The following is a 24,539-nucleotide window of genomic DNA, read 5'->3' as shown; positions in this document are numbered from 1 at the left end:
CAACAGTGCCCACAACCAGAAAAACTAACTGTGAAAGAAATTACTATTGTTATAAATTTTCATACATTACTGATTTATCTCCCGATAGCGACGTCGCTCGATTCATGACTATGCCGGTTACACATCTTGTGCTCTCTACTTTAAAATAGCGTCGGTTGAAACCATACCTTATTTTTATGATAATGTTAGTGGGCCATTTTGTTCTCAGACCTTTACGCTCCGGTCTACCCAATTTTAATTGAAACGTTATAGAACTTTCGTTCTACTGGTAAAAAAATTGCTGATGATTTAAAAGTAGAATAGTTGTTGAAAACACTATTCTGTAAATTTACGATTACTAACTATAGAATTCAATAAATCACATTATTTTTACGCCGTTAATAACAATTTGAATGTTGCAAATGTAATTCTACGGTTCTGCTAATAATATCAAATAACAAGCCATGTACGTGAAAAAGATAAAAGATAAATTCAGCATTAGTTGGCATGGGTTACACGTATATCTGATCGTCGGCGTATCGAGTAGGATATGTTCGGAATCTATATCTGATCTTGTTTGAGAGCGAGTTAAACTAACGTAACGACCAAACGGCGGCATCGGCTTCACATAAATCACCGACGCTTTATTCGAAGAGGACTCTCTCTCTGCCACCAGACGTGGAAGAACCAATGTTCGAAGGACATTCTTACCATCTGCATACTTTGTTGTACATTATAAACGAGATTGATAACACTTCACATAACTATTATTTAGTATGCGATGCATAAAATAAATTATTTAATTTCTGCAATTAATAATGAGAACCATACTGATAATTTTTAATTACCGTTGATATGAATTTTAATTGATATGAACAGTAAATTGTTGAACAATTAAAGTACTATAGTAACTTTACAATCAACCGAGCGGAAGATTGTCTCGCAATGATATTCGTGATATGCAAATAAATTTTTCCTAGCAAATTAATGAAATAGAAGCAAACTATATTTAGAAAATGATATAAGTGTTTACGAAAAGGCTATAACAGATTACGCATCTAAGTCTGACGTATAATAATGATCAAAATGAAAGAATTTGATTCGCTACTGCGTAAACAGTCTAAGCTCTCTGTTGATAAGTTGCTGCTATATAAATCAATAATTAAACCAATCTGGACCTATGGAATTGAGCTCTGGGGATGTGCTTACAAATCAAATATAGCTATAATGCAGAGAACTCAGTCAAAAATTTTACTAACAACACTTAATTACATACGTGACAAATGAAACCATTCACAGCGACCTCAACATGAAAACGGTGCTATTAACGTTCAAAGAATTTAAGAAAAAGTACAAACGGAACTGGACTCACATTCGAACCCATCAATAGTTGACATTACTCAACCTTTTGGCATAAGGAGATTGAAACGACACTGGCCTTTAGACCTAGCCTAGATTAAGTCTAATATAATATTATCATATTAATTGTTAAACTGAGAAGATCTCATTGGGGTTTTTCTTAGGCATCGCTCTTAAATATTGTCAATTTAGCTCACTGGAATCTTTATGTATTTCTGATTGCTAAATAATACAGAGTTAAAAAAAAAGTCTGACGTGACGTTAAGGTTCTGAGCACTGTTGTTTTGTTTTTGATACCTGAATATAATTTTTAAAAATACTTTATACAGCTGGTTTATAATGTATTTCGTTATATTAAAGTTAGACTTAACATTTTAAATATCCTCTAAGAAATATTACATATCGTTGCGATAAAAAAACCAACGAAACCAAAGGTATAAACAATAACAAAATAGTGAATAAAAAAGTCAAATAAGATAAAAAGAGACAATTTGATAAAAGATAAATTCCAAATTTGTTGATGAATTCTCTTGACAAAGTTCCACACAAAAGTTATATGCAGTGCGATCTTTGAAAAAAAATGTGCCTATGAACAAAGTATTTCAAACAGAAGTTGTATATTTACATTATTTCTAATAATTGTATTTCAAGAAACAATAAGTTTCACCATGATAAATTGAAGAAACATACCTACAAATTAGCAGAACGATTTATAATAGCAGTAAGAGATAATAAAATTTTTGGTTTATTAAGTTTAATTATACATTTACATTAAAGTTTATATCAATGGGCAAAAAAGCAAAAATGATAATTGAATTTTTTAGATAAGGTTGCGTCCGATTTGAATAATTTGGAATATATTTCACTTATATTATAGCAAGAAAAATTGGTTCTCTTTTTGGAGACACAGGTCCAGCAGTTTCGGAGATCCAGAGAAAATATTAAAAAAATACCATTCGGCGGCAAAAATGTTTATTAGACATGATCGAATTGCAAATTAGATGATCAAATAGTTTATAGAAATTTCAATAATAAGTACAAATTTTGTTTCCATTTGTTTGAGTTGTGTACCAAGGTAGTAGTGTCATTTTGCGGTGCACCATCTTGGTGCGAGTTTGTAAAAGCAAATGATTACTTTTTTGAAAAAATACATTTTCAAAAAGTCAAACATTTTCAAAAAATTCTGGATTCAATTATGCTACGTTGAGATCCAGCAATTTGCGTTAAGGAACAATACCAAACACCACTAGTTTCTTGTGTGCCCTTAGTATGGTACGGGAAATAAAATGAGTACAACTTGGAAAATGCCAAAGCCGGTAAAAAAACATCTCTTGAAATTTTTCTTGGAAGAGTTGCATATTATTTTTTTTCAGTGCACGACAAATAAAGTTAAGCGAGTCGGTCCACATATAATTCGCAAACTGCCCTCACATTCCGCACGTTTTGTCATTCTCGAGATTTGTGGACACAACAGAGAAGTATATCTGGCGGCGACTCCCTTTAAGATATGACTTGATATGCCGAGAGTAATAATTTAAGTAAATATTTTTTATCATTTTGTAATCTCATTTATTCATATCATAAACATATGAATTTGACACATTTGGTGAAGTTGTTACTAACATTGATTGTTATAGGATTTCCAATAATTGATAAAATCAATTTAAATTAAATTTTTAACTTCTCGAAGGAGAAGTTCATGTTTACGCCAAAAAAATCGGATTTACTAATTTTAAGATTTCTCGAACTTTCAAGTCATTCTGAATTGAATGAGCCCCCTTCGGCTCAATTGGCTAAGTGTGTATGTGTGCCGGTATTTGACTTTTCGTAAACGTTTTCTCAAAAAACGGCTCAACCGATTTAAAAAATGTAAAAGGAATGCGATAAGTTCCTATGAGGACTATTAGCGTTTAATATTTTCGCGCGATGATCAGCCGATCGGTTTTTTGAAAAAAGTGTGAAACCGATTGTCCACGTTCTAGCCTGAATTAATTATAAAATTCAATCTTTAATAATTACCCTATAACAAAAAAATTGTATAAATCAATTCATATATGAGGCAATTGTAAGAAAAAGAGCAGAAATGAATATCAACTTAACAAGAAAATTAATAATTTTTTTGAAACAAGTAATAATCAAACCTACGACTTTTGATATAGGTACTGTGAGTTGCGCACATTTTATTTCCAATCATTAAATTTTAAATTGTATTATTAATGAAAACGTGACATAAAATTAATAATCAAATTATATTTTATATAATATAAATTAACGGTTATTGATATTGACGCATAAATAATTTTGCAATAAAAATGACATATGATCATAATAAAAATGTACAGGTACCGACACAATCGTTGAAGGACTTCACTTTTACTTTTAACTCGTCAACATTAAGTACTTATAAACGCATATTTCGTTATAAATGAAGAAGTGAATTTAATTGTTAAAACTATAATATCCGATTTTACACAAATATAAATTCCTAAGAATGAGTTTAACAAAATAAATTTTTAAAAGAAATAAAATTGAAGTTGAAGGATGATTATGCTCTCATTGTAGATAGTTAAAAAATCAATCCAAGAAAAGTAAATTAAACTGCAATAATTTGAATGTTGATTCACGAACAAGAGTATTTATGAAAGATTTTTTAGTTATGATACAAACTATTCCTTAAATATGCATCAAGAAAAGTTATCAACTATATTTTGTATTTATCCTAATAATGACTTTGAACTTAATTCGAAAGATTGGTTAATCAGTTATACCACACTTTTCACAAAAATTATGTATTATTCTTTTTTAAGAAAATTTCTAGATTATATACCTAACTTGTTACATAAACATTTTATTTTTTGCTAAGCATTTTCTTAAAATTTCTATAAACTTATATTGAAGCTACATTATAAAATTCATATCCAAAAGTTTTTGAAATAACAGGAATAATCAAAACTGATTGCAATTTTATTTAATGATTGCATCGAGTGACATATGTGGTATCATATGTAGAATTAGGTGAAATCGTTTGTTTATTGTAATTTTTATGTAGATCAAAATTAAATTATAGTATGTTGGTACGGACTACCAATTATCTTACTACTACATAGATTTTTTTTATATATGATAAGTCAAACAGTTGACTCATCCCTATGTGATTAATTTTATTATCACATTTCTTTAATAATAAAATAATGAATTTTCATTAATGTAGAAATGCCAGGTAAAAGCTAGTTCCAATTGGAAACATATTGCTATCGATGTTCTTAAATAAAAACCGATGTCTGTTACTGTTTGATATCATCAAAATCCACTCCTCTGAATCAACTCCCTTCGCTCTAATAATTTACTTACGAACCCCAACGTAAATAATGCTAACTTTTTATTGTATACATGTAAAACGCAAAATCCAATAAAAAATAAAAAATGTTACAAATTTGGTATAGTGATATTTACTAAATAGAGAAACAGGTTATTATTAAAAAGCGATGTCACTACTTCTTGACATCATCAAAATCCATTTTTCTAAATTAAATCCTATCGCACCAATCACCTATAGACCAAGCTAATTTTTTATTATGTGAAACGTGAAATCCAAAAAATAATAGAGAATGTTGTCAATTTGAAATAGTGATATTTACCAAAAAGAGAATCAGATTATTCTTTTTGCTAAAAGTAAATAAAAACAGTAGAGTTTAATAGCATCACTAGAGCAGTCAACAACCCGTCACCTAAGTTGTTTGCAATATCGTCTGTTGCCAAACAATACATCAGATGCTCTATTGTTGATCCTCATTGTTGTCACCTGGTCTCGTATACTGTTTTGCATTCTTCTCTCAGAGTCTTAAAGTTGACATCCAATCTTGGCGAAATCAAAATATTGCGAGCTATTACGATTGTAAACACTATTCTATTGTTGAATAATGTAAACAATGCGTTTACTGTATACAAATATGGCAATGTGTAACGTTTATTGACCTAGGTAGGCGTAAGGCTGATGGATGAAGGAAACAAATTGATAATTTTATTCTTTATTTTTAGTATTATATTAAAGCAATCGGGACTTAAGAGTTCTATAAGCTGTTGTGATGAATTATAACTCTACCTTCGTTTTTTATATATAGCATTTCGAACACATGTCCCATCTTTATGTGATCCATTTTTAATTTTTGCAATATCTATAATAGTGATGTCTTGCTTTTTAGACTTGGGTGAAGGCTATTTTTACTTGGAAAATATTGCTATCTACATTCCAAAGTGAAAACCAATATCACTTGTGCTTGAAATCATCCTGGTCGAAGAGGGAACTCTGATTTAGGTCCAGTCGTTCGAATCATTTAGGAGCAAGCCCAAATTGATGAATAATGCGAATATATATTTCTATATAATATGTCATCATTTATTTGTCACTATTACTCTTATTACTCTTATATTATAATTTTACGTTGCTGCTTCTATTGCTCTTTTTAAAACATTTACTCAGTGCACAGTTGATAGCATTTTTGCACTAATAAGAAGACCAATTCCTGCGAAGTACACACCTCTTCTGGTGTCATGAAGACAGTCCGAAGAATGTCAATTATATTGCTTAGCGCGGGTGCAGGAATAATGCGTTAATTAAAATAAAACTTCTTATTCCTTTCAAGAAGGTTATCACGTAACAAGCACACTGTGCTTCCTAATTGGATAAGAGTATGTCGTAAAAAATATTTCATTTCATTCTAGAAGTTTAACTTTGAATTAGATTTTACAAATAGTACATCGTCTTATAAAAGCTCAAATGAAAGTCTTATGAAAACTAATATATAATTCTGCAAATTATATATAACAATCATTTTTCACTTCCATTCAATAAATTAGACCATTCAAGGTAACAGAAAATTGAAAGTTACTAAATAGATTTTGAATTTTCTGAATCATGAAATTAAGCGTTAATGAAAATAAATTGTTAAACTGATATTCCAAGTAATATATTAGTATAGAACTTTTCAATTCGATTTTCTAACGAAGCTAAATATTGAAGCCAAATCAATTGAGTTCAAACGCCAAAAGCATGTAATGTTTAACTATTGAAAACCATTTGAAATATAAAGAACATATCGGAATTTCAAACGTTTTTGCCTCGTGCAGGATGTTCAAAAAATCAATAAATAAACGAAAATATTAATAACATAGAGCTTTATAAGATTTAATTATTAAGATTATATCACATTGTACTTTAGAGTTAAAAATTATTTAATATGAGCAGACGTTTATGAACTTCTGATACTACCATATCTAAAATGTAATGTATCGAATGACTCTCTTTAATTACACAATTCATAATAAAATAGTGTTTTGCTGCATATTGTGTAAAAAATTTAATATATTTTTTTTAATGTTTCTTTTTCTTCCCGTAGGGCAAGTTATAGTAATCGCAAAAAAATCGAAAATGAAAATTTTTATATATCTTTACGTATCAAAGGCTTTTGAACATTTTGGCATACCTTAGGAAAAATGGATGTAAGTGTGTGTGTACGTGTGTGTATGTGTGTGTGTATGTGTGCGAATACACATTTTCGTTTGAATAATTCGAAAAGCATTCGATTCGTATTGATAAGGAGACGTGCTGATTAGTTTTTGGCATAGACAGGTCTAGTTTAATTATATTTATTTGATCATCTATAAAATATAAAATATAAAATAAATCCTATGTAGATAAGATTTCATATAGAATAAAATGAATAAATTTTAATGTCTAATTTACGTACGGTGATAGTGTTTTGAAGATATGGTGCGAAAACTGACAAAAATGGCAATTCAGTTTTTCAATTTCAATAATTCAAAAAACATTTTACTAGTATCGACGAATTGAAGAATTGAATTGAATGTTTGAAGGTAGGTCCAGCGGTTTCGAAAATCCAATAGAAAAAAATTGAAAAAATGCTATTTGGTAGTCAAAAATTATGCTTAGAACCATGCACATGATAATATCAGATATTTATAGAGATAAGTACATTTTTTTAAATTTTTATGGATTCATACCACGTTTTATAACGTTCATACTGCGCTGGCGCTTACGCGCTTCGATATTTTATCTATAAAATAGCCACACAGCGCGATCGCTTAGAAAATAATTCAGATGTTTTCAAAATTTTCTAAAAATTTCAAAGATCTCTAAAAATTTTTTTCAGAATTTTCAAATAATTTTAAAGCTTTCGAAATATTAAATTACAATACGGGAAGTACTAGCAATTTGCCTTAAGACGCGATGCCATACACGACTAGTTTTTATTTTAAATTTAGATTATTAATCTCTATAAAAATTATTCAGTATTACTGACTGATTTCGTCGAGTACTACGATAAGCTTTATTAATATTGCCACGCAGGGTTTTGCGGTCGCAATAAATTTCGCAACAACTGCAGTAATAATCGAATCGATGTAATAATGATATTACATGTAATTCAATAATATTGACCCACCTTGAACGGAACGGTTATCTAAGCCAAGCGGCGGCGGTTGGAAAACGCGCCTGAAATTTACGACGTCCGAGCCTGATTCATGATCGACAGGCGTCGCGTTTATTCAGCCGCCTCCGGATAATGACGACAATAAAACAGAATAAATGACCAACGACAAATGCTTTGTCTTAGATTAGAAATGAAAATATTGCCATTATTTGTCATAGGACTTGGCAGTAATGTTAGATGGAATTCTTAAACTCGTTGGCGTTACGAGAAAGAATTATGAAGATTTGATTGCGCTTAACACGTTGAAGACTGCATCAAGAATCGTGCTTTACTGGAGAGGTACTACATCCCAAAAATTTTCTATTCCAGTTAACTAATATCGTGAGTCCATAGGTGGGCACACGGTCTTAAAGGTGTTAAATTTAGGTTCGTCAGGTGACGAACCAATATATAATAATTTATATTTAAGTTTATTTTTTATATGTTAATTAACAAAAAAAAATTATTGTTTTTCCTGGTGCGGTATGTATCAATTTTCTACTGGTCATTTTATCTTTTAATCTATAATGTATTTTAAATATAACTTTTTTTTAAACTTTGTAAAAATTCTTTTAGATCTGTATAACAAAAATTTCACAAAGGGATGCTGAGTTATGACACACAATCCGTGTCGAAACGTATAAATAAATATTTTATTATTTATTTGTTTTCTTATTCATGTTTGCGTCCTAATATGTGACAATGTGTAATGAACTATATTTATACTCTAATAATATTTATTAATAATCTTCTTCTTGATAATCGATAATAACGATATAAAGTCCTTCAAGAAAACATTGTCGAATCCAGAAATTATCATAAGATTTTATGAAGAAAGCAGCGCAAAATATTTAATAGAAAAAGTGTATATACTTTTATACTACTAAGTTGTAAATTTTAAAATAACAAATTGAATTTCGAATTCGGATATAAATAGTGTAGAACGGAACTTAAAGGTCCGCGGGTAACAACATCCACCAACAATATTTAAAAACTAGTAACGTTAGGAATTTTTCAACAATAATATTTGCAAGTAGAGGGCAAAATAAGTGTAACCAGCCATCGCCTTAAATCGACTGACTTTGCTATTACGGTATAAAAGGCTAAAATGTAAATTTTATAACAAAAGTATTTTTTTTTGTATTTAGTACTTTTATTTTTCAGCACGATTGTTTAGTTTACGATACCTGCAAATAATTTCTGAGTATACATCCTTTAATAGCTTTATAAGATGCATTGTTATTTATGAGTTGGATTTAGAAGATTTATTTTTATAACCTCTAAAATACAGTTGAGGCAAAAAGGTCCACAAACAACAAGAAACTAGTAAATACAAATTTAAGCTCAGTTAAAAAATGATATTTACAAAACATAAATTAAACTAATAGTTATTTCAACTATGAGAAATGATTCTTCTGACAAGGTTCTAAATGTAGGTTGCATTCACTGTGATCTATATAAGAAAGGTTCTGATAAAATAAATTTTTCAAACAAGAGTTGTATTCACTTATTTGTAATAATTGTATTTCAATACACAATAAGTTAATGAATTAAACATAAATTATGATAAATAAAACCAAAACAAGATATATGGTAGTAGTAAAATATGATAAAAGCTTTTATTACGTTTAATAATACATATTTAGATGATTTTTAATTTTATTGTTCAAGAGAACATCCTATGGTATAAATAATGTACCTATTATTCCATAAAACCTCTTTAAAAGGGGGAATCCATTAATCACGTGAGGTTTTTAAGGAGAGGTAGGGTGTAACAAAAAATCATGAAATATCACGTGGAGGTGGGAAGAGTATAGTAAGATATCATGTGCATTTATTTTTCACCTTATTTTTTTAAAATCCTAACATTTTCAAAAAAAATTTTTGTTTGGTGGGGGAGGGGGGTAAATTTAAATATCACCACGTATCACCAAAGGGAAGAGTGCCTAAAAATCCTTAAAAAATCGATCACGTGTTTAATGGACGCCTCCAAATTAAAAATAAAATAGTAAATCTTCTTCCCCCTTTTCACTCTATCTACGGAGTAGGAACGTTTTACAAATTTTTGAAAAATGTAAAATAACGTAGTTCTGCAGCGTTGAAGCTGAGATTTTTATTGACTAGTTAGACAGTTGTTCGTTTGGTATGTGTTATTTACTTTAATGTAGTCGGTAAGGCTTTTAGAGTATAATTGCTCAAAGGTAAATTGAACCTTCGTGCCCCGGCCTACACTATTAGAATATTACTGTTCAGTAAATTGTAAATGTATAATTTTTTTTTTTGCATACTTTTATTGTCAATCAAAATTAAATACATTTTTTAAATGTATAATGGCAAAGTATATTCACAAAATTTTTAGATCAAAACATTCGACGTTGTTATCAGTAAGTAAATAATATTATTACTTAGATTCAAGATCATGATAAAAATCACCAACATTGTAATACATGCAATATTGATATGTACAGCACAGTACCTCAGTTTTCTTGTGACGTCTTCATGCTATCTTAATTAGTTTGCAATTAGTCTACGGTGTGATTTATACCGCGGCACACTGAGCGCGGTTGCTCTAGTGATTCTTCGGTCTCCAACAAATCGAAATGTCGATTAACGCCAAGAACTCTATGGCTCACATCGATCAATCGGCGATAAATAAACCTTACCGGATTATTATCGCTATATATCGACGTAAAATAGAGGAGAACGGGGTGGTTTGGTATTTGGACGGAAAAATGCTGGTTGCTGTGTAAAACAAACTTTATACAATACTCTTTTACAACCTACATCACCTATGAAAAAATTATGTAACACATATTTTTGACAAAAATTACTAATAATTAAGTTAAGGGATGGCTCGTTGGTAAGCGGTTAGAATAACGGGATTTGAATCAGATATTCGGGGACTAATACTAGCTACGAGCAAACTAGTAGTGGCATCGGTTTTTTCTTGAAAAAAAGCAATATGTTTCTGAGAGAAATTAGCCATAATCTGGCATCAATAAAATATCATTACAAAAAAATTCATAATAAAAGCTCATCACACAGAGATGGGCCAACTGTCTGGGTTGCCATCTATGAAAAACCGACGAAGGTTGGAAGCAATTTATAAGAACAGCTTATAGAACTCTCAAGTTTAAATTGCTGTTTAAATAAAATACTGGAAAAAGATTAAGCTCAAATATTCATTCTCAATGACTAACAATGGGTATCATTTCAAAATTATATATTTACACATTTGTCACCAAAATTGCTGAATGACTTACCAAGCAGATTATTTAGCAGCCTAAAATATGATATTTTTGATCTATAGCTGTTATTATTTTTATTATCTTGCATAGTTGCATATAGGTTTCAACCTGTGCAATAATTCATATGTATAAAATACTTAGTTGTATCGCTTTAAAATTACTGAAAATGTATGTATTTATTAACTTATGTCCACAAAATGTCCAATGTTGACATTCATATAAAGATCTTACACAAACACAAATTTTACAAATATAATATATACTAATAGTATATATTATACGTGTAAATTTTCAGTATATATTAATGATCTGGTTAATTCATTTGTATAAAGAACTCGGTTAAAACTACTGGAAATGTATTTACTCATTCTTCAAATATCCAAAACTCTCAATAGCAAATTAAATTGTTGATTTTTCTGCATTTAATATTCGCAATATCGACCATAAAGCAAAAAATGTCTAATGTCGACATTCATATAAAAATCTTATACAAACACAAACTTTACAAGTGTAATTTACACTATATATTAAGCTTTTGCTTGGGGAGAGTATTTCGCAGAAGTGACGCTGCTGTACGGAACAGAAAGCCGCTCAGCGAGATTTTTTAATATACCAATTCGTATATTGAATTTGAAAATTACAAATTTCTAAAGAACTCAAAATTACGATAAAAACGGAACTCTAGTTAAATGCAGTGATAAATCTTGAAGCAAAGGTCAATAGAGTGCATGTCACTTCTACACACTGGTAATAATGTGGGTGTAGTCTATGGACGACGTTCGTAGCGAAATTGCTAAAGACATACATTTATTATCAAGTAATTATACAAAAGTGGCAGTAATATGAATATGTTTAATATGTCGCTTCAAGTTTTTCTTCATTTGCTTTCTTTAATCTAATATCTAACATATGTAATATTATAAAATAAGGTTATATTTAAATAAATTCATCAGTTTTAATTATTTTTAACATTTCATGTTCACAATTTTATTATTTTATAAAATACTAAAATTAATATTATAATTTAAGCGTTTCATTCCAAATGTCTCCTATATTTGCATAGTATGATATTTGCTATAACAACCGTCGAGATCACGAGGCTCGATCTATAAAGCAACATAATGTCACATAAACGTACCATAATATATTTACGTTTATATTATTTATTTATTGCGATTACACATTTGCCGCCCGGAACGGGGTTATTGGAAAACAATAATATCGTATTTATTAAAAGTTAGATTTTCCGACGATAAAAGTCAGTCACTCGACTTAGCTGATATGCAGATACTTAATTCTTGCAATCGAAAGTATTGCAAAACGAAATAAAAAAGCGTTCGCAAGCGATTTGAGTGCTGATGGAGTTTTGAAAACTGCTCGATGACTTGGTAACATAACTATCTACTTCAATATTGATGGTCTTGACGTCATGATGATGAAACGATAAAATAATTACATGTACAAACTTGTCGAATACTCGTATTTATTTTTAACTGAATTTTAACTAATAGTAAAGAGTAAAACAGTAAATTTGAATTGAAATAGAATATGATCTCGTGTTCTAATTCTCAATAAAGTTAAAATCCGTTTATAAGGCATATTATGGTCATTAAGAAATTTAATTTAATTAAATAATTAGTAAAAGCAAACTACATAGAAAATATCACAAGGCAACCAAGATGTAAAATAAACAAATATCTCTATACTACTAAAACTGCAAAAAAGTTACTTTTCATACAATAATATCTTTATAAAAAAGCTTCTGAAGCTGTTTCAATGATAGTATAAATCTATTTTGTCAATAGTTAAATCATAATTTTATCGTTTGATCTGATCTGAGGTGCATAAATTTTGATTATACAAAACTAGAATTTTATAATAAAAATCACTTGCACATGACTTGTCTAGAATAATGTACAAATACATAATAGGCATTAAGGCAATCCTTAGCTATGATAAGTATAGTAAAACACTATTTACTGTAGTAAGTATAATAGGAAAAGTACGAGCAGAATGGTTTATATAAATAAAATAAAACAATGGCCTAATTTAAAAATTGGCTAGTTTTAATAACATTTTAATAAAAGCTATAATAAGAATCTAGCCAGATATTGAGCGTCATTGTCACAGTCTTGTCGCAATAATCAGTTCAAACTCGCCCTTGAAAGATTATTTCGAAGAAGTTTTTCTCATGGTTTTAGTGCCTTATTTATTGTTATTTGTAATTATTTTTATTGAAATCAATGAGCTTGTCCCGGTACTAGAAATTACGACAAAATGACTGCAATATTTTGAAAAACTATATGGTAGTTCATTCGAGGCCAGCCAATGAAAAACAGAAAATTGAAACCTGTTGAAGATATTTATCTTTTAATTTTTACTCTAACTACTTATAAAAACTGACCAAAGAATTTACTGGCAAAAAGGAAGAGGCTTGCATATACACCCAGGCCTCGCTATACGGCCGCTCTTTATACGGCCTTTCGCTATAACGGCCCTCTTTAATTAAGGTACGTTTTCGATATACGGCCTAAAATGTTTCGCTATAACGGCTTTTTTCTCTATGTCGATATATTGCGCAATCTCGGTTTTGAAGATTTAATTTAAACGAATCTGATGTGCTGGATCTACTTGCAACTGATAGGAAACCCCTTTCATATGAGGAACTCATTCAGTTGCAAGCAGAGCCGGCAATTGATGAAGATACAGAACCTGTTGTATCCAAACAGCTAACATCAAAAATCATGTCGAGCGCTTTTTCATATTTTGAACAAGGTATAAACATCTTCCTTGAAAACGATCCTGACATCGAACGTAGCGCTTATGTTTATCGAGGAATTAACTCAGCCATTAACTGTTATAAATCACTAAAGGAAAAAATAGACAAGAAGGCAAAACAAACAAGACAAATTTTTCAACCCACCAGCGCAAAATGATGGTGACAGTGATCTGTAGGTTTTAGTTGTTTCATTTTTATTTGAAAATTATGTAATGTTTTTGAAGTTTTTTATTTTATGTAAAATTTATGTTCTTGTTAGATATGTTTATAATTTAAACAAAATAAAAAAATAAAATGCATTTTGAATGAAACCATATTATATATTTATTAAATTTGGAACCGATCCCATTGAATTTGTATGAATACGTATTAGAATAATTGATTCGTTATACGGCTTTTCGCTTTACGGCCAAGTTTTGCGGAACGTATCTAGGCCGTAAAGCGAGGCCCCAGTGTATTGCAAAACAATTCCCAATGTTGTTTTTATGGACCTCCAGGCTTTTAAAGCAATTTTCAAAGGATTCACGTCAGCGAAAACAAAATTGCAGGGTCCAAGATAGTAAATATGTTTACTATGTGTATCTATTTACTTATTATATTTTACCTATAACAGAAAGTCTTACACAGTAATAATAAATGGACGTGACAGATAAAAGAATATGGTTCTTAAGTGAAAACACGAAAAATGTGTAACTTGCAGCATTAGGGCATTCGATTTTTGAACGCTACTGTTGTTGAAAAGGTAACGCTTCTAAGTACTGTTATTATTTTGTCCAGATACTATTTAAAAAAATTTAAAACACAGCATAGGAGCCATTGTGATATACTGGGTGAAAAAAGGGTTTCAATCTTAATACTGATCTCCCAATAAAAAAAGTTAGTTTGGACATCATTAGCCAAAAGATGTAAGATTGAATTTTACAAAACTGTCGCCAAATACTGATAATTAAACATTTACTTACTACTTACTTTGCCATTTTAAATTAAGTTAATAAATGCACAAACCTTGCATGTATTTTTACATTAAATGTTTAATACTAAACTTTAGAACAGTTTCAAATTCGTTTTATAAAAAAATATTTAGTCCATGGCAAAGCCCAAAGGATAGCACGAAAAGTTTGGAACCTACAATTTGTATCCTCTGTATGCTAAGGTATACCAGACACCTATTGAATTTACTGTCCCGTGGATCACACATGCGTCAACAGACCATCGACGCTAATAATTCTTTTATAATGAAGGTCATCGATATATATGGTTCGTTAATGCGTTGACCTCATACGTTTCGATCCAAACGTATTTGTCATCATAATATTTCTTTCTTTTTTGATTTGTAATCAGCAGCACGTATTGTCGCCTTACGCATCCTGATCCGCATGCAGGAATGCAGGTGTCTACGCAGGGAGCCGACAAAGGGCCCAAGTTCATCTAATGTTCACCGAAAAATTCTAGGAGGTAATACGCCAAGGCATGCCAAATAGTGGATTCTTAGCATGTTGGACACTTTTGTTTTGCCGACAACATTAAAACCATTTATTTGTTTAGATGGAAATTGTATAAATAAAATTTTGTATATAATCTATAATTTCCAATAGCCTTTATTAATATTTAAAAGTACGCTGTAATAATTTGTGAATAATATCTGTTAAATATAGTAAGTGTACTGGTTCTATATTCAACACTGCGTTTTCTTATATAACTTACTTATATTAAAGGTTCGTATTCGTAATAATGCCATTTATTTGCATATTACCCCAAAATTACAATATTTTAAGATTTTGTAAGATATGAAAATCTTCCAAAATTCAGGTAGAGAATAATTCTTAATTATATGCTTCAATATATACTGCATAATGTAATAAATAATGAGTATAATGTAGTAAATAATTTGAAATTAAAAAATCACATCAGTTAAGATGTGTGACATCACATTTTTGTTCTAAATGATGTACCTTAAAATATTATATCGTATTTAATAAGAGATTTATAAATTTATATTAAACTTTTTCTATGGTCCCGGGTTGGATACCCACTTCGAGTAGCCTGTTGTCAGGCAGCAGTGACAACGATTTTCACTTGGAAATATAGATAGCAATATGCTTCCAAGTGAAAATAGCCCTTGCCCGGCATTGCTGCACCAATAAAATGTCAGCCCTGTTAGATTAATTCTAATAACAAAAAATCGTCAAATATGGATGGATTAACCATTGGGTTACCATCTAAAAAAATACGAAGTAAGGAGAAGTTTCAGCCCAACAGCTCATAGAACGCAAGGTTTTGATTGCTGTTCAAAAATAATAATAATAAAAAAAACTTTTCTATAATTTAAAAAGTTGATCCTTATATATTAATATATTGTGAAAGCATCTATACGAAATAAAAAAAATCCATTGCACAATTCGACATGTACATACACGTAGTGCGTCATATCATTTTTATCACCATTTGTCATAAGCTAATTATGTTTCCATATAAAAACCTGTGCAAGCTGAGATTAGATAAAGACTGCGTTTCATATATTTTGCTCCAACAGACCAAAACATTTCATTTTAAGTCTATTTTTAAACCGTCTGTTTAATATTCTCATCATTTGCATGATTGATTCTTATAAGGCAGTACCTTATATCACGTAAAATGCATATTAAGACATAAATTAGTATTCAAAATTAACTGGGTTTTTGCTGTGCGGTATAAAATTCCACGTGGAATTGAATAAAAAATAAGAATGAAACAATTCGGTGACCTCGCAGACCTCGGAATACATTTCAGAGCCGAAAGTTGAATTAATATTTCGAATAAATTTAAACGCCGTCGATGACATGAAACCGCAAACATTTTTGACAAAGTAGAAATTGTTACAAAGTAGGACTCGAAATTAAAACCACGATGTGTGATTCACTGCCACATTGGTAATACATATAATATAAATAAATTGTAATTGCACTTTGATATTACCAATCACCTTTTTAAATTCGAATGTTTAGAACAATATAATAAATAGTTAGAGATTCAAAGTTGTTTAAGATTGCCGTAATTCAGCGATGACTTTTTGAAACAGCGAATTTTCTTGAATAATAAATAATGAATCTTTAATACTATTAGTTATTAATATGAAGATTTAGATAGAGTGCACGCCAATTAAAAATTTCTTATATATGTTATTAACATATGTCATTAAGAAAATTCTTGCACCATCTGTATAGTATTCGTGAACTCAAATTTTATGACACATGAGAATATTTATGAACCACTTAACCTCTAATTAAATCCATGTGGGCTGTTCCTAATTAAATAAAATAAAAATGTACATACTATTATTTTAAAATTTACTATTATGTTAAAAAATTTACAACTCGTGTCTTACAGATGAACTGCAGTACCCTTAGCTTTACACCATTTCTCCTATAAGCTAGTTCTTTTCAGGTCAATCATGAAAATTCATCTGTATTATCAGAGGGTAAAATTTTGTAATAATAAACATACAATTATATATATGCCAACAAACAAAGTACAATGGCAAATTTATCATAGAGTTTACTACTATCCTTGCCAAATGTCTTGATCACAAATATTTTCAAATATACTTTACGAGAAATACGGATGGGTAAATCGACAGACGCTGTTAAGTGAATATGAGCACTTAACAAGAGATTATCTCAGAATTACAAAAATTAGTTTGAAGTTTTGTGGACCAACATCGTTTCAAAATTTAAAGACAGTCAGTGACCATGTGTGTATTACATTTAGGTAGGTCTGGGAAAAATTTAATATTAGAAAACGATGCTTGCATTGGGACATTAGACTGATGATGATTCTAATACAGCTCATTTTCCTTCATTATAATTGTATATACAAAATGATTTTCGCCAGTGGTATTGACCATAGAAGAACCCTGGGTCGTTTGCATCAAACGCATTATGTCAATGAGATTAAAATTTCAACTTTATTATCATTATTATTATAATGAAATCGACAATAAATCAAATTAAGACGTAAAAGCAAGCATTAGACTTCGTGTGAGATGAATAGGTCGTTTTATCATATGTAGGTACAAGTACAAGCAATTGCACTCGTACACGCGCGCTGACGAGGGTTTTGTACGTTATATGATCCGCGCTTTTATCGACAGTAAATCATATGTGTAATAAATAAATATACGAAGGATAAATCTATACATATACGTACCATGGATACATTAGTATTTGATTGAGTTGTAATAGTGAGGGAGCTTGATTTATTAGAATTTCAAAATATATTCCATAACAAATACAATTAACATAAAGAAACAAATTACTTTAATTTCAGATAATGCTTACAGATAAATGAAGATCCAAAATAATTTTTGCTATCAGTAATTTTTGCTTGAATTCCGTTCCGTTCCGTTTAGCATGTGACATTTAATCAATCGGGAGAGTCCGCGATTGTCTTCAACGTTCGCTCAGCAAGTGACGTCACAGTCTCTTCTATGTTTGTGCACTTATTTTGCGCTCAACGAGCTCATAACTTATGCAGACCTTATACAGACGTATAAGGTCTAAATAAGGTCCCTGTATAAGGTTTATGAGAAAGGAGCATAACGGTCTATTTTATCGGAGAATTGGCCTCTAAATATTGCAATACGATCACCAGAAAGTAATGTACATATCTTTGTTATAAAATTTATTTAGCTTATTTAATTATAGATAAACTTGAATTGAAATTTGCGAATAATAATGGTTTACTTATATATTTCAAGTAGTCATAGCTATAACTCTGATGTTGATACTGTAAATATTCCTCGATTGACAGAACTTCATGCCCACAGAGAGTATGTGTCATATCATCATGTGGCCTGCGTTTTATCACACGTATAAAAGAGTTTCTTGATATGATGTTTGATCTATGATTTGAACTTCAACATTTTCCTTCATGCAAAACCTGTTGCATTCTAGGGTGTGTTTTTACAATGCTCATTTAGAATTTGAATTTTCTATGCAAATGTTTCATTTCGTGGTGAGCCGTTAGTTGTACAATAAAAATTCTGTAATAGTCATCGTATACTTATATGTAATTTTATTTGAAGATTTAACCTTTGCAAACAATGAATACGCGCATTCTTCAATTCATTAATAGTTTGATGTATGACTCGACGATGAAAATTTATAAGCTTGATGCGATTTTTTATGATGCAAATGGTGAACTTAATGAAATGCAAATACGTTTACACTTGTGTATAAACATTTATTTAATATATTATATTTCAACATGTATTAATAACATGTAATATTAATACATATTATAACATGTAATATTAATACATATACATATAATATATTAATAATATATTAATAATGAATAGGAAATCTATCCAATTATATCATAACAAATAACACAAATTGAACAAACAACTACTTGACTATATTCAGTTGTTTTTCAAAAATTAGTCATCTGGTTTAAAACTTATTTTAAATTTTAAAGGGATTTTACGAAATAATAGCTACATTATTCAACTAATGCAAAACATAAATTTCATATGAACATTATTACAGAGAATTTCTCGTACTGAATTAAAATTTTGAAAATCTGAATTATTTTCGATATTCAAAAAAAATTTTTTTTGGAAATTAAAAAAAAAATCTTTTCCCAAAAACAATATTTTTGTCAACACAAGCAGAAAGTTTCTTGAATCATTCAAATTGGATGCTTATTTCTCTCAAAATGATTTTTTGGATAATTCAAATCGGATGCTCCGTTCGCTCAAAAATTCTTTGCTCTGTGACTTCTAAACAGCTGGACCGACTTTTGTCAAAAACTAATCAGCCCATCTACCTATCAATAGGAATCGAATGTTTTTTGAACATTCAAATCGGTTGATTTGCGCGCTCGAAAACGTGAATAAAAAATTGTATCCATACATACATACGTACACACACACACATACACATCCATTTTTTCTAAGGCATGCCAAAATGTTCAGAAAACTTCAAAACGTGAATTTATGCAAAAATTTTCAATTGCGATTTTTGGAAGATTACAATAACTTATCCTACGGGTATGTAAGTAAGTATGGTAACCTTTCCACTCGGAAGCCGCCGTTCCGGCAGCAAAATACGTACTGATTCCGGAATTAGCGAGTGGAAAGGGTTAATAAAGTTGATTTTGAGTTGCCTTTCTAATTCATAAAAAATAAGTTCTTGCAGGAAGTCTGAACGGTATGCCAAACGGGACGCAAAAAATAGATTAGTTCATTATATTCTCACATTCTTCAGGAATATGAAGGAGAATGATATATACTCTATATATATTCAATTATATTAAAAGGTAAAGAACGAAAAAATATCTAGGTTAGAAAACATCGGAAGATAAAAATATTGAGTCAATTTCCGTTTTCGCTTAGTTTATACCTTATTTTGCTATTTAATAAATAGTGTATTGAACAATCTAAAGAGGTGAAATACAATAAAATCTATTAAGGTGTAGGATGAATCCCATTTTAGTATCTAGAGCCGATATACACGCGCGTCTTCGTGTCTGTCATTCACATTGTCAAACACATGATAGCTCTATCAGCCACACGGTCAAAGTCCTATACTGATAATAATAAACGCATACTCTACTGTTCTTTAGAACAATGCACTCAGATCAGTTCGAATGCGTCAAATGCACAAATACCATATATTACCAAGAGTATTAAATACTCTACTAGTAATTATATTGTACCACTCAATAATAAAACAAGTTTTATAAGTGAAATCTGGATGTCCAATTCGCAAAAAAAAAATTGTGGTCGTCGACATTTTTGGTTTGCTGTTTAAGTTTTGACCAACTGTGATATAATAGAAACATTTAAATTTTAGAATATAACATGAATCAAATTTAATATATTAATAATTTATATAGGTATATAAAACTACAATATAAACACTGATATTAAATAATCTGCTAATAATATTCTAATTAATTGGGGTTAAAATTCAATCTAATCTTCAATCAAATTGAGCAAATTGTGGAAAGTTTTACTTATAGGCAGAGTAATTTATTTAATGTTAATTACTGAATTAGGTTTCCTCAAACCTGATATCATTATCAATTTATCATATTTTTACCGATTACTGTGTTCTTTTACTCTATTATGTTTAAATCATGGTGTATTGTTCTAAACGTCAAAGTACGTCATAGTTCACCTTAGCAGCTATATTGTATTGTGTTCTAACATGATAGAAACAGTGATATAATAATAAGCATTTAGGAGAGTGAAGATCAAGGTGTTTTAAAGAATGCAAATCTATTAAAAATAAGTTATTGTTCTATCAATGTTTGTTGTGTTTTCATTCTGAAAATTGTTCGCATGGATACTTTCAAATGTAAGTGTTAGAAAATTAAATTACACTTAGTTTTTAATCAATCATGTTATTAAAATTAATTGGTGAAATCAAATTGTTCGAGATTTTGATATACTAATTTGATTGAAAGATATTTCATCGAGTTATGATATTTGTTGATTGTGGCAAGTTGATGTTGTTCAATTTTCACAATTTGCTCCTATCAATACACATATTAAAATATTGTTTTCAAGTGATTTATACTACTTACAATTAGTTATTATGACACTAAGAAGTAATATAAAAATTCTGTGTATTAGATGTTGAATTATTATTTGTTTTTATAATGAACATGAAATCTTCTATAGATATAAACCTATGTAAATAATATATTTGAATTACAAGATGCTAAACATAATATTTTTGACGTCTGAGTCTTACTCTTGTAATAATTTACTTAATATATGTGCATATATAGGGTAGATTTGGGCTTAATCTCAAAAAGTAAAGCTAAGAATTTTCTAACAAAAATATTTGAAAGTAAAAGGGAGTACATGTATAACCATCATCTTGATTTGCATGTTTGCAAATGCATTTTTTCTTGTTGTTAGTTTCTTTGATTGTGAGCACTATTGTTTAGTTCACGAAACCTTAATATAATTTTTAAGTATAATTTAGATTCAACAGTTTTTTATAAGTAGCTTCTAATATAAAAGCTCACATCTGTAGGGTAAAGAGGTCCAACTGAACCTTTACCATGGCAAAGGCGTAAACAATGAAACATTAAAAATAAAGAAGAAAATTAAGTTAAAAGAAGCAACAAGAAAAATTAACTAAATATTTATTCCAACTCTGCTGATGAATATTTCTGGCAAAATACCAGATCAAGGTTATATACAGCGTTATCTCTTAGAAACGCTGTATATACTTATGAAATTTATACTTTGCATTGGTTGTATAATGTAGCTATTATTTTGTGAAATCTATTTAAAATGTTAGCATCCCAACTTATCGATTAACACCTACCTTATTGTTTTATAAGCCTTAATATGCATGCAATTTGAATTTAAGTAAAGTAATGACTAAAGTTTATATATATATATATATAAATCTTTACCACTGTTTTCCCAAATGAAAGATAAAACTTTTTTCGTTATCTCATTCTTGACAAGACTCTTTGGATGATAGCTACATTATCTGTATCCCGCATGAAATATAGAATGTGTACTTTATACACATAATGATTATATTTTAGAAAATTCACATTGAAATTCTTTTTATTATCAAAATTAATGAATATTGTTTGACAGCTACGCACATATAACTCAAAACCAAAAAAACTTAATTATGGATACTCATATACTCGTATAAATTATAAGCTATACAAAACATAACACTCATAACAAAAATTCACAAATGAAAAATACCACCTTTAACTTACTATCATTGTAGATTTATCTAAATAAAAAGAAAAACAGTTAATGGAATTGTGCAAATAAATATTTAAATCATTCAAATTTCAATACGTGCATCGCCAATCGCCTAGGAGATAAGTTGAACAAGTTAATGATAGTTAGTTGTCATAGCCTTTAAAATCTATGTACCTGTTGTTAAGTTGTACTTTAATTGATATTATTTATAATAATTAATTTTGCAAACCTTATTTAATTTTCTAAAAATTGTTATTTATTCCAGTTCTCCTCAGTCACAAAACTACCACCGATCATACGAGGAATACGTCCAGACCAATTCCAGCGCATCCGCGATGTCAACTACCCGCTCTCTCTTGGGAGAATCGCCTGTCCATCATCATCAAGACTCTAACCACTCAACCTCAGCTGCAAATGCGTCATCATCTACTACCGGGACGAATTCATCCTCGATCAGTAATCCCGGAAATACACTACTTCCAAGTGTTTTATCAGACCAGAGCTGGTCCGATCAAACGTACTCATCTGCCGACTACTCTAGAGCTTTCGATTATAATAGATCGCAATATGACGCACATCAAATTCAACAGCAGCAGGAATATCGTCAAATGTCGCAGCAGTATGCGAAATGCTCAACAACAAACTGCTAGAGGTGTTGTAGTCGGTTACAGCCCTACGGGGAAGGTTCCTGGAAATAACGCTCAAACTGCTGCCCAAGGAAGGGCAGCAAAAGAGGCCAGGATCAGGAGGCCTATGAACGCTTTCATGGTATGGGCAAAAGTGGAAAGGAAAAAACTTGCTGATGAAAATCCAGATCTACACAATGCGGATCTCAGCAAGATGCTTGGTAAGTCAATTTTAATTTTAATGCATTTTTAGTAAACTCTTGCAAACAACATCATATTTTATCTGAGCATAGTTAATATTATAGATAAAATTATTATGAAAATCGATTTACGCGAAATTGTTTTACACATTTTCGTATGTCTGATGATTTTGGACTTTTGCGTTTTATCAAAAGTTATATTCTAGTTAAGATCTTGAGTGTTAAAATTATTTTAATATCTCATTCAGTCTTTACCACTCGCAATTTTGCAAAGAAATGAAGAAGTTTTGGGAATGAAGAATATATAGAATTATAGTACAAAAATATACAAATAAGCCTGCAGATATTAAATTATTTAAGTTTCATAAGTATACCATCAAAACCTTAATTATAATGTTACATAGAAGGGACGTGTTATGATGTAAATTTTGTATATATATCATATATGTATATATACTAGCTGACCCGGTAAACGTTGTTTTACCATAAGGAGAATCCAAAAATTGTCATTTCAAACTTTCAAAAAAGTTGATATTTTGGTGTCTCTAGTAACACTTTTGACTCGTTTAATAATGGTTTTGCGTATGAATAAAACTACGAATGAAACTACTCACTACAATTAAATAACATTCATCTAAAACATCCTGTTACATTTTATTGAACAAAATCTGTCAAAACATTTGACAATTGATGTATTAGCCACCGTCTATTGTTTAATTTTAAATTATGCTATTACAAAAAATGTTTTAATTGAAAATGTAAAGTTTCTAAGCGATTTTGGTATAATATCTCACATTTCCCATAATTACTTGGTTACCAGAAATATTTCAAGATTAAAAAAGGCCAAATCGGTTCAGCTGTTTTCGAGTTCCAGCATACCTAACATAATTTCGAGTTGCATTTTTATATATAAAAAGATTATAGCTTCAATTTCGACGTTATTCAAGTACTTTATCACAAATCGAATACATCACAGAGACGCTTTTAGGAATCTTGTTTTATTCAACTGTACAAAAACAGTAGTCTTAAATGTAAGTCATTTAACAATTTTTAATTTTTAGTTTAATTTATTTTTAGGTGCTCCTTTGTTTAACTGTTCACTTATTTTTGTTTTGTTTTAATTTTAATT

General features: G+C 29.7%; 1 protein-coding gene across 1 annotated transcript in view; it reads left to right on the top strand.

The window, feature by feature from the left end:
- Positions 1-24,539, top strand: part of LOC113371285 (putative transcription factor SOX-15) — a 139,736-nt gene that overhangs the window by 15,531 nt on the left and 99,666 nt on the right. The window contains exon 2 of the mRNA XM_026611918.1: positions 22,850-23,431. Coding sequence (XP_026467703.1) covers positions 22,850-23,431 — 582 coding nt within the window. The remainder of the gene's footprint in view (positions 1-22,849; positions 23,432-24,539) is intronic.

Source organism: Ctenocephalides felis, unplaced genomic scaffold, assembly GCF_003426905.1.
Source record: "Ctenocephalides felis isolate EL2017-DRISC unplaced genomic scaffold, ASM342690v1 CF-g0.4_SCAFFOLD_01492, whole genome shotgun sequence".
In the NCBI taxonomy this organism is placed as follows: Eukaryota; Metazoa; Arthropoda; class Insecta; order Siphonaptera; family Pulicidae; genus Ctenocephalides; species Ctenocephalides felis.
This window is presented reverse-complemented; position numbering and strand designations above follow the sequence as displayed.